Here is a 12,734-nt window from a genome sequence, read left to right as displayed (position 1 = left end):
GGATCATGATTGTGACCCTGAGTGGTCTACACCGTTGAGGTGTTTGGATTTATGTTTCTGTATCAATTGCTTTGTGTATGCTTTTGGCTGATCTTTGAGATTATGATGTGATTTTTGGTTCACTGAGGTTTGTGCTAGTGGTTACCAGGATCGATGTGGTATCATGAGGTTGTTTCGTGATTACCTTGAGATGTGTGCAGAGATTGCACTGTGTACTTTTTACCATGCTACACTGGACTAGGTTCTTGTAGCAGTGGTTAGTCATGTTTATGACTGTGTTTGCTTATGTGTTTTAAATGCCTTTTTAATGCAGAGTAATCAATCATTATTAAATGCTTAAGTAATTAGAATGGATTGTTCTTGTTGGATTATTTGGTTGTGCTGCGGACATTTACCTTGTTTTATTTTGATCTGAAAGATATCTGTTCTCATGTTATGTTTACATTTGAGAGGACCCGACGGTCAAATGTTACTCTTTGATTCCAGTATCATAGCTATTAGACTACTATGCTGTTCAGTTAATCATATTGCATGATGATGCCATTTTGAGATGACAGTGTGTTTTATGATGTTATCTGGTTATCTGGTATTTGGACATATCTCTTATTATGTTATGTGATGGATTTAATGCTATGGTTATTTACTTCATTCCTGCGTTGCTATGCCTTTTGCGAACGTGAGTGATGTAAATAGATTATTTTAATATAATTAAATAAATGGTTAAATTAGGTGATTTAATGCATTTATTGCTTTTGCTATGTTATTATATGCAATTGCACTTGATCGTGTTGTTTAGTGTGCAGGATTTATATCCCTGGCAGTGGCACATGGAGTTAGTGATTCAGCCATTCATATTTTACTAATGTCGCCTTTGTATGGTCGACGTATCCTTAATTAAATGTTTAATTTAAACCTTTCGATGATTATTAAATCCGAACTCATTTGCATTATGTGGTTAGACCAGTAAGCGTGTCTGTGCATTTAGAGGTTCGCATTGTCGCGAAAGTTGTTAAGGTGATTTCTGTGTTTTTGGGTTTTCGGGCTTTTTAATTGATTTATTTTATATTTCTGGCAGCTTTGCCATAGATGAATTCCTATTTATAGAAATAGCCTGTTTTCGTTTGGGTCGATTCGGGGTTTAACTAGATTGGCTGGTTAAATGCCCTAATTGATTATTCACCCGAAAAGTAAATAAGTATCCAAAGAGGAATTTAATTCCTCACTTCTCACTTTCAAATTAGAAAGTTGGAGAGTAAAACCCAAAATCCTCTTCATGAGGATTTACTGTTTTATTCGTTGTGGGAGCTACGGGCGTGGGATCGTCGCAAGGTTGGGCTCGTTGGATCCAGCTCGGGGAAACCTTGGATGGCCGCGATTTTCAGCTACTTCTGCGAGATATTTATTTTATGGTTCAAATTCCCGTTTTGCCCTTTTGGCTGTGAGGTAGGGCTTTCCTGTTTTATTGTTTCTACTCCGTTTCTGCTTCTGTTTTTGGTAGCCGTTTGTTTGGAGGCTGAGAACTAGTGTTCCCCTCTGTTTCTGTATGCTAGTTCTACCCGGTTGGGCGGGTATGAACATTTCCCTATTTTTTGGGATGAGGGTTTGGAATTTTACGCTGTTATGCTGGTCGTTTTTGCATACGGTGTTCGATTCCATTTATTTTTGGATTTTTGGGGTTTTTGAACCCAAAGGCCAAATGGGTTTTAATTTTGGAATTTTTACCTCGTTTTGCATGCTGCCCTGTTTTCTCGAGTTTTCTTGGCATAATGTGGGTCGTGGACTTGGATGATCCGTTTGGATATCAGTCAAACCATTTTTGCACTTTTATGTTACATTGGGATGCGTGTTGCATCCGTACTCCCGACATTGTGTTTGGTTGAGTGATTTTATACTACTCGTTATTGTTTCTTTTAGACCTTTGCTTTTGTTCGTGAACGCTAGGATTCGTGTAGAATCCATACTCTCGGATTGAGGTCGGTTGAGTGAGTTCATGATGTTTGGTCTTGTTGCATCATTGGGATTCGTGTGGAATCCATACTCTCGGATTGAGGCCGATTGAGTGATTTAATGATGTATGGTTTTATTGGCTTTGGGATCCATGTAGAATCTGTCCTTCTCGTGTTGCTTTCAGTTGGGTGTTTTCTTTGCATTATGTTCTCATTCTTGTCCTTGTGTTATGATCTTCGTGATGGTGGTGCGCCACACACGAGTACGTGCACGTACATTTGTTGGGTGACTTGCGAGGCCCGATCTTCCGAGGATTTGTCGGAAGTTATGATCATTGGGGTTGGGATGGGAGTATGCATGCCCACGGGCACTTGTTATAGGATGAGCATGGGTAAGGTAGGGTAGCATCTGGAGGGGGCTTCTATCTCGCAGCTCGGCGTTCATGGCGCCGGAGGTTGACGAAGGATAAGAAGTTTTAAGCAAGTGATAACTAAATAAAATGTGTGATTGTTAATAAAACTTAAGATAAGTAAAATGTGTGAGCACCCGATTAAGTTCGAGGACACAATGTGTGAGCACCCGTTTAAGTTTGAGGACACACGATCCGAGCTTGGGCTTTTTGATGCCAAGTGACTCTCCAGGATGTCAGCCCCTACATAGTAGCCTATTGAGTGTCTGACCAAGACCTTTACTCCTTGCATTGTCTTAGGTTCTTGGTTTAGCCATCATACTGTCTGGCGTGAGTGTTAGCCTTGGATGTTGTGCTTTATGTGTGTTTGTGGTTGGATCATTATCTCCATCAGCACGGCGGGTGTGGACCTACGGGTGCCACGTGGTTGGGAGGCGTAGCTACCTTCACCATTGCTAGGGATCGGTGTACAGAGACGATCTTTTGTCCTAGTGCGACCGTTGCTGGATGTCTTCACTTGGTACTTCGAGTTCCGGAGTATGCTTTCTTGTGATTTATGCTTTCATTGGGATGCTTGCATATCATGTTTAGATGATGTTATTTTATTTGGCGCATTCCCTTATTATGATGTTTAGCATATGATTAGATGATGTGATTTGCTTTAGTAGTATATTTGTTGCTTACTACTGTTTAGCATGTGATAGGTGATGTTATCTACCATAGGATTATCTTATGCGTTATCACTAGCATGTTAGATTTTCTTATGCTGTTATTGTTGCATGTTTTTAGTAGTGACATCCCTATTACGATAGTACTGACGATTTGGTCAGTGGCTTGTGATGTTATGCGCGGGGGATGGCTAGGATCCACGATGGTCTTATGATGCTATTAACGGTTGGGAGGAACCGCGTACTTAGTTTGGTTGTTTTGTTCCTAAGATGTATTTATGGACATTGCGATGTTTCTTTTGTTCTCTGCAATGTTTTTATTCAGTGTGTTCTTTACTGCTGTAGTTTAGATGGTTTGATATTCTTCATTCTATGTTGTTCTTGCACTTGAGTGTTCATTCCTCGAGCCTTTGTGGATCCGATACTCCCTGGTGTGGAGGTTCTTTGCTCTAATTTTGGTCCTTTTTGCTTCTGGGAATGTTTTCGTGTTTCTATGGGCGACATTTGTTCAGCATGGTGCAACACTTTAAAAAGTATCGCACGCCCATGCAAACTATGTCGTACGACACTGTAAAGTATCGCACGCCTTCTTGAGAAATGTCGTACGACACTGGAAGAGTGTTGCACGCCTCCTTGAGAAATGTCGTACGATACTGAAAAGTGTCGCATGCCTTTTTGAGAAATGTCGTACGACACTGGAAGAGTGTCGCACGCCTTAAGGAGAAGTATCGCCCTCCCTTAGTAAAAAGTGTCGCACAGTTTTTGTGAAAAACCTGCGCGTGCCATCAGCGAGCACTTTTCTTCGTGATCTGATCTTTTTGAGAGTGGTTTTGGATACCCTTTTGGGCGTTCTTCGACCCTATGCTGTTGCATTTTGAATTCTGTCAGTTTCTATTGAAATCGAGTTTTCGTGTTTCTATTTTTGTCTCTTGGGGTTTAAAATATATCGTTTAAGTATAAGTTGACGTATATTTAACTTATACTTAAGATATATTTTAATATATGCGACAAATCGTTTGAGATAGGTTTCAGACCTCTCGAAGATAAGTTATGGATTCTAAGAAATTTCAGGGCTTCAGAAATCCAAACTTAGCCAATTTTCAGGGCTTCAGGATTTCAGGCTTAGCCAAATTTTGGGATTCTGCATTTTACCCCAGCTTGGTGTTTTGTTGATGAGTGGTCTTTTCTTGTGCCCTCATCTTGTTGTGGTGGTTGTTGGTTTTGTTTGGGTGTGTTGGTTTGGTAGTGGCGTTTGGAGATTCGTTGGTTGCCAGGATTGTGTTGAAGTCTTCCGTTGCGATCTTTGTGATCCCTGTATGATGTTGTCTTGTGCATTCATACTTGAAAAAAAAAATCTTGGCTTGACTTGAATCCTTGTTTCCAAGGATCTCCGAGCGAGGCATTACATGGTTTGTCAAAAGGTGGTGATAAACCACATTGAGATTAGGATTCAAAAGTTTGTTATTGCAGGTTGACAACACTTTCATGTGGTTTTGGGATTCACACCATCTTGAGGGTGATGCAAATTATCCAGGAAGCTGGAGAAAGGTACATAAGAGATTTCAAAGCAATCAGAAGCAAACGAAGAAGATTAAGGAAAATAGGAGTTAAAATAGAGCAATAAACAAGGAGCAAATACTAGGAGAGAGTAGCGCAAAAAAAAGCATGATGTGGAGTGCACTCGTGCAAGCAAGGAGTGTGAAAATTCTATAGTATCATTGTATACTTGAGTATGGCCATTGCGGCAAGTCTATAAGTTGTTGCATGTTTATATGTGAGGAGAACCATTGTGATAGATTGTAACTAAGATTGTCTGCCAATTCGATTTTTCCATTGTTGAGTATTTGTTTAATTGTGTGGCAGCACAATTGGACAGCCCTTCTTGGGGCCCTCTAGCCAGATCAAAGTTTTAAAAAAACCTTGCAAATAAAATTATATACAGACACATATAAGAGAGAGGTAAAAAAATCTCGTAAGAATTATATGGTTATACATACAGGCATGCATGGATGGATAGATGTATTTAAAAACATAGATTAAAGTGAATATTTTCCTTCAAGGGAATAGAAAATGGATTCTATATTGCACTTCTGCATGCTGCGCTTTTGCATGCTCAATAGGCCAGACCATACAATCATCTTTAGGTGTCCTTTAAATCAGCTTGTCTTTTGCCTCTAGTTTGATTGATGAAGCTTTTATGCCTTCTTTCCAATTTAGGATACCCACCTAAAGACAAAATGATTGCATTTGGGCACTATAGTCAGCATTGCAAAACGTCACCATCTTATGGCTTTTATCTGGTCTTACATTATAAAATTTTCATTACCACTCAGAAACTTCAAGGCTATTGTTTTGTTTCTGGATATGCTTGGTGGCTAATTAGCTGGTGATTTCAAGTTGGAAAGTAGTAAAGTTTCTTGTTGTGGCTTGAATGTGGAACACCTCTAGCCAGATCAAAGTTTTAAAAAAACCTTGCAAATAAAAATATATACAGACACATATAAGAGAGAGGTAATATACGTACAGGCATGCATGGATGGATAGATGTATTTAAAAACATAAATTAAAGTGAAAATTTTCCTTCAAGGGAATAGAAAATGGATTCTATGCACTTCTGCGTGCTGCGCTTTTGCATGCTCAATAGGCCAGACCATACAATTATCTTTAGGTGTCCTTTAAATCAGTTTGTCTTTTGCCTCTAGTTTGATTGATGAAGCTTTTATGCATTCTTTCCAATTTAATAATTTATGATACCCACCTAAAGACAAAATGATTGCATTTGGACACGATAGTCAGCATTGCAAAACGTCACCATCTTATGGCTTTTATCTGGTCTTACATTATAAAATTTTCATTACCACTCAGAAACTTCAAGGCTATTGTTTTGTTTCTGGATATGCTTGGTGGCTAAAGCCTAATTAGCTGGTGATTTCAAGTTGGAAAGTCGTAAAGTTTCTTGTTGTGGCTTGAATGTGGAACCTCCTGTTCTCAGAGTTACAGCTTACCAATCCTTCCATTGCCTCGTGCGCACACAAAAATGGTAAATGTGTGCCCTATTTTTAAAAGACAAAAAAATGGAAAACATAATCTGGGTAAGTGCGGCCGTGCCTGGTATGGCCTGGCAAAAGATATTAGATATGACCTCTCTTGTATCATTGCAAATGGGATTGTCTCTGGAACTTGTTTAATTAAATTACAAGTTCAATGAAACAATCATCTATTCCTACATTTGAGTGACTGGCAATACTGCATTGGTTGACCGATTGCATTGCATATCTGCTGAATATTTCATATAGCTTTCTAGTAATGTTTAGAAAACACCCTGTGTTCTAACTACTACCCGCCTATCTCATCGATTCCAGGCCTATGCACAGTGAAATCCAGCTCTTTCCTTACACAAGCGATAATCGACAGCAAGTTGACATTTCAAAATGTCTCCATTTCTGCCTTCAAAGATGTCAAAACAGGCAGACTTGGCTCTAAATCCTGTTATTTATGCTTTATCCTTCGCTGTCGAAGGCAACTTCCAGCTTATAATACCAATTAAAATTGAACAGGCAAAATTTACACATTGCAAGGGTTTGTATCTTGGAATTTGGCAATCACTCATTTTTTAAAACAGATATTCTTAGCTGTCCCCCTTGAATTAGATGCCAGGCAAATGTTCACCACGAAAGATGGCATGGGTCGTACACATTAAATTATGTAGCGATTAAAAAGTAACAATGTTGGAGACAATACCATCGGATTCGAGACATATTCTGCACTGAATCTGGTCAGCAGGGCCTGCTTCCAAATCAATGGAGTCTCTTTCCCTTTCCATTACGAGGAGCGATGTCGCCTCGTTCATGTTCGCGTTCGTGCTCATGTTCTTGCTCGACGGATCCGCCACTTCCATGTTCCAATTCTCCTCCGCCCTCGTCCCTCCTCCCTCACTCTACCCCCACTGCCTGCCTTTTTGCCCCTACGCTACCCGGACTAACGTTGAATAGAGGAACAGGAAACTCCGTATCTGTGACGGTGAAATCTGGGCCCGTAATAATAGAATGGCTCGAAAATTTGCGCGTAAACTAGGTAGGCCTAGAGGGATTTACCATCGCATAGGTTATTAAGATGAATGAATGCTTTTTAATGACTTCACGACATTAAAGCATTATATTCTAAGGGATCTCGTCAACTAGGTAGAAGAATTTTACCATCGCATAGGTTATTAAGATGAATGGATGCTTTTTAATGACTACACAACATCAAAGCATTCTATTTTAAGGGATCAAAGGGTGGTCGCGGTAGATAATTTTTACATATCTTTTTATTTTTAATCTTATGATATGGATCTTAACCAAAAAATCAATGATCTTCTTTATCTTGTCCATTTCAAATAAGTTATGCATGTTGATTGTTTTTAAGATGACATCATAGTGAGTTCGACTGTTGTTGTATGCAACACATTATGAGAGAAAATGTCATTTTGTTTCAACTGCTCCTAACCTACAAAATATGCAAGTTTTCTCGTCCCAAGCCTCTTTGGGCCTCTTTTGTTTTCTTGTCTCACACATGAGGTGACAAGATCTCGTCCTCAGTTATGCCACTAATAACCCTGTTGTTTGTTTAATAGCAACCCCAAGATACACATTTCCACCAAGTTCCCCAGTTGGGTTGAATTCTTTAATGTAACGCCCCACCAAGAGATCCAAAAGAATTAACCTAAAGTTTTACTAAGTTTGCCAACATTTTTTTTTTTTGAACAAGAAAGATATATCATTCACATCAAACACAGTAGCGGAAGCAAAAACACACAATCAACTATAAGCATACATAACAGGTTACATTCTTTAAGGATCCCATGACGTTGAATCATATTTAAATTTAACTATTACTAACTCTACCAACTACCATATCCATATGAAAGAATAATTAAAAAGTCCAAAGTCCATTTATATAAGATACATTTGTTATGAATGCCTCTTGGCAAATGAAATTCGAAATGCTCAATCATCCATTGTACATGTCACAGGGTATGAAAGGCTTAAAAGAATATATACATATGTAGAAATAGAAATACATCATCCTCTTTGGATCCATGATACAAGTACAATAAAATAAATGAAACCATCCACCATACATGATACATCCATCCATCGTAAAAGATATAGACATGCATCATAAAGTACAATCATCGATCAAATGATACATAGAATGAAAGTAAATGCAGACAAGGAATGCTCCAACCACGGTGACTACGAATGGATCTCAATGGTAAGAGTGAAAAAGCACTACCACCCGACCGCATGGAACCTAAATGGCCCACTCCCACCGCGCTAAGGAGATAGTCTGAAGTCCCAAATAGGATATCAATCCAAACATCAAAATACTCTCTAAGTCCAGGAAACCTTAATAGTAATCTAACTCAAAGGTTCTAAGATAGGTCGACATCTAATTCCCAGAGGCACACAAGACACGTAGGAAACCTACTATGTAAGCGGGCAAGTGTCATCGCACAAATCACGTCAAAGTTACCCGAGCAGTCTCTTAGGACCCCCGAGTCCATAGTGATTCCTACGCGACCACTAGTATCCTCTCGTACTGACAAGGCATACTACGGAATGCAAGGTCGCAACCAAGCATTCTCTCTACTCCCATCCTAATCTGTACTAGCACTCGAGGCATAGGCGAGAACATACAAGACTCTTATTAGGTTTATTTTACTCTTATTTAGTGTAAATGTTTTCACTTATTAAACAACTTACAATGAGTTACCTTGGCAGCCACTTAGGGCCCCAGCCCCCATTGCAAGTCACTTCCCAACACTACATGTAGATAAACTACCCTAGGCTCATAAAATCACCAATCAAATAATCATATAAAATCACCTCAGCCCTATACAAGCGACTGGAAAGCATCATAAAGATAATCATAATAATCACATCAGTTCTTTGTGAGCAACTGGAAAGCATCAAAGATAAATCACAATATTCATCGGTTCTCAATGAGCAATCAAAAGGTATCCCAATAATATTGATCAACGACTCAAATTGGTCAAGTCAAACATGTCACAATATGACATCACCAAGATCAAAGCAAACACTTCAGTCCCATCAAGGCGACTAGAAAGTAACCCAAGTATAATTGATTGAGGACTCAAAAATATTTAAGTCAAATATCTCGTAGCATAAATCTCGCCATCCCACAAGGCACTAAAAACAATAATCAGCAATACAAACACACTCAACATAGAGCATACCATCACATACCATGATTAAGTAAAAGTAATCAAAATCGAGATTAACAACAACATGACATCAGAAACACATAAACCTCAAGCCATTGGTAACGACATAAGACTGATCAAAGCTAAAACAACCCCCAAAACCCCAAAGCATAGACAATACATAGAAAAAACATCATAGTCTCGCAGTATGGTTTGATTTGAAAACACATAGTTTTGAGTTAAACAATAAGGTTTCAGTTTTCAATGTTTATGTTCAAGTAAATAGTCTCAAAGTTCACCCTTACAATTAACCCATTCTTGTTTTTAAATAATTCACAAAGTTACCCCTATTTGATTTAGATCGATTTCCTAAAAGAATCTAAAGGCAAGTTATTTATTTAACTTATTAAGATAAGTAAGTGATTCCAATCTAAACAATATTATTAAAAATAATATTAAAATACATCTACAAATTTCGTTTAACTTTATTCATCATTAATTAAATTTAATTAAACTAATTTTAATCAAATTTAATTAATAATCCTCTGATTAAACACTTATAATAATATCTCTTTAATTATCAATTTATTAATATTTTTAAAAACTATTAATAAATTAATAATTACAAATAACTATAATTAAATATATTTAATAGATTATTAAATTATATATTAATAATATTAATTACCAAAAATTATTAATTAAAATTATTATTAATTTATAAAACTATATATATATATATATATATATATATGAGGTTTATTAAATTTACAATTTAATATATCACATAATATAAAGTTTTAATAAAATTTAAAATAAATTTAATTTAAAAAAAAACACGTACATATTCAAGCGTTTATAAAGGCCCTCCAACATGTTCGCTTCATGCAGCATCGCAACAGCTCTGTTGTTGCTGCAGCAGAGTATTGTCGCATCAGCAGCAGTGTCTACTACAAGTACTAGCACGGCGGCGATAAGGAAAGGTAAGGGAGTAGGGGTGGGTAAAACCCGCCCCTCCCCAAATTTAATTTAATTATATATAAATATATAATATATATTAAACAAACAATTTGTATTTTTTTTTTTTTAATAAAACTTTATTTTATAAAAAGTCAATAAAAAATAGATATCCCTCCAAATTTTATATTTTTTAAAAATAATTTTTTTAATAACATTTACAATTTTAGTCTAATAGGAAAAATACATTTAACCAATCAAATTTCGAATTTGAAATTTTCTTTTATTTCAAACCCTTCCCAGATTAATTGCAATTTCCTTTTACCTATGGACGAGGTTTTCAAATTGATCTATTTTTCTTACAATCATATTATACAGATGAAATACAATACAAATATCATAGATTTAGAACAAGAGAGTGATAGGTTCATGCAACGAAATCTAGAGATTCGATTTCAACAAACACGAAGAAGACAAAATTATCTAAATAACATAATTCTAACTAGGTGAACAAAACTCAAGAACCTACCTGGTTTTGATGCTAAAATTGCAATGCCCGGAAGATTTGTGAGAGAATCCGCTTCTATCCTAGAACTCTTTCTAAAAAAATTTCCAAAATTTTGCTTCCAAATTTCACATCCCTCAAAAATGAACTTTCCAATTGTGATAAAGAGTTCTCTCCTTAAATCAAGGCACTAATTGTGCATTCACCTGGGAGAACTCCGTGCTCACTAGACTTCAACTCCTATTAACTTTTTTTAATCTTTTATTTTATCTTTCCATGCACATTTATTAATTATAAAATAACTTTATTTAATTTTTACTTGACTTCTATTTTAATTGATTTATTAATTTTAATCTCATGCAAACTTAAAACTTTTTAAAAATTAGTATATTTTCACTTTTTAATTTATTTTCAAAACTTAATTGACAAAATATTTATTAACTTAAGTAGTAATAATATTTAGCATTTATTTAAAAATGAACTCTAAATATATTATTATTAAATTAAATATATTATCACATTCTAAATTTATGCTTATAACTTTCATCATCAAATTTAATTCTTTTTATCTAATTAATTAAATATTAAGTATCATAATATTTTTTCATTAAATTAAATTATTAATTTAATCTTTTAATTGGACTTAATTAATAGAAAAATTCACCAAAGACTCATAAAACAGCATACAAAACCCAATCAAAGAAAAACACATACAAAATCAAACTAAAGGGTTATAATCACGAATTAATGCCATCTAACGCATTCAGAGGGTACACAACTCAAATACTTGTCTTAATTGTCAATTAGGAAAAATGGCTCAAAGGTTTAGGATTTGGACTTAAGAATTTATCTCTTCTCTCTTACCATTGAGATAATGCAATAGGGTATGCTCATCCTAGCAATTCAGAGAAGTCGATACCCAATACTTGACCTGCATAAAATTCACGCACGTACATACACGATATATACTAAGCTAAACAAGCAATGGCAGAAAGTGGTGCATCGTGTAGATCTCGACTAGCAAGTGACTACGACTCCCTTTCTTAACCACATCAGAAATGCCATACATAAAGAAAACAAACACACACACCACACACATGCCGTATGGGGTAAGTATCCATAAGAAAGAACATATGATAATAATCATCTAATTAATCATCATCAATAACTGAAATTATTGAATAATCATCATGCATACATGAAATATAGAGTACTAAGTAATCTCATCATATAATCAACTAAATCTAAAACAATATCTGATAATCTGAAAGTAATGCTACTAAACATCAAGCATAAAACTGATCTAAAAGAGTTTGGCAATGATAGCAAAATGCAAACTACGGGCAGGCACTATATTTAATATAATAAGCTTTTGTTTCTATTAATGTTATTATTCTGCATGGCATTGTCTCTCTAACAAACTTTGTTATGTCTGCATTTGTGATCGGGCACCCCCTATAACTCGATATTCCATTTAGCCAGCCATTTAATGTTTTGCTTTATCCATGTCTTCCTTGGGTTAAGAGCCTCCCCTTTCACAATTTTCAGCCAACGATGATCTTGCATGTTTTCAATCTTCCTTAGTTAACTAAGTAACTAAATTACCATTGAAGCCTCTAACGAAAAAGCCCCAACCTCAGCCAAAAGAATTTTGTAAGCCCAAAATATTTGAGTTTCAAATTACTTGTGATTAATTATTTTTGAAGTCTCTCTATTGTCTCTAGCCACATTTTGACATGTTGCCCCCCCAACACCTCGCAGCCACAAAGAACCACCGGCGTGACCAGCAAACCAAAGAGAGTCTTCTTGATTTTCTAGTCCCATAGTTTTGTTGTCTTGCATCTATTCTAGAGTAAAAATGAAACTTTATAGTCCCCTTGAATCCTTTTCGCTCTACAATTCTCCCATCTAAGTTTATAATGGAAGTCAATCCCAAAGTACTTGTATTCTTTCACAATTTTCAGTGGATTGCCTTCAAACAGGAATGTACAATGCTTTTATTTTCTCCTTAAAGAAAATATCATGACTTTGGTTTTAGTA

At 36.1% G+C, this 12,734-nt stretch overlaps 1 protein-coding gene across 2 annotated transcripts in view; it reads right to left on the bottom strand.

Moving 5' to 3' along the window:
• Positions 1-6,976, bottom strand: part of LOC149542995 (RING/FYVE/PHD zinc finger superfamily protein) — a 257,051-nt gene extending 250,075 nt beyond the window's left edge. For both annotated transcript variants that reach the window (XM_089797914.1, XM_089797915.1), the window contains exon 1: positions 6,766-6,976. In XM_089797914.1, the coding sequence (XP_089654040.1) occupies positions 6,766-6,922 (157 nt within the window). In that variant the 5' untranslated portion in view covers positions 6,923-6,976. The remainder of the gene's footprint in view (positions 1-6,765) is intronic.
• Positions 6,977-12,734: the final 5,758 nt, after the last annotated feature.

This window comes from Cupressus sempervirens, chromosome 8 (assembly GCF_028749045.1).
Source record: "Cupressus sempervirens isolate cs-2001-9-10 chromosome 8, ASM2874904v1, whole genome shotgun sequence".
NCBI lineage: Eukaryota > Viridiplantae > Streptophyta > Pinopsida > Cupressales > Cupressaceae > Cupressus > Cupressus sempervirens.
This window is presented reverse-complemented; position numbering and strand designations above follow the sequence as displayed.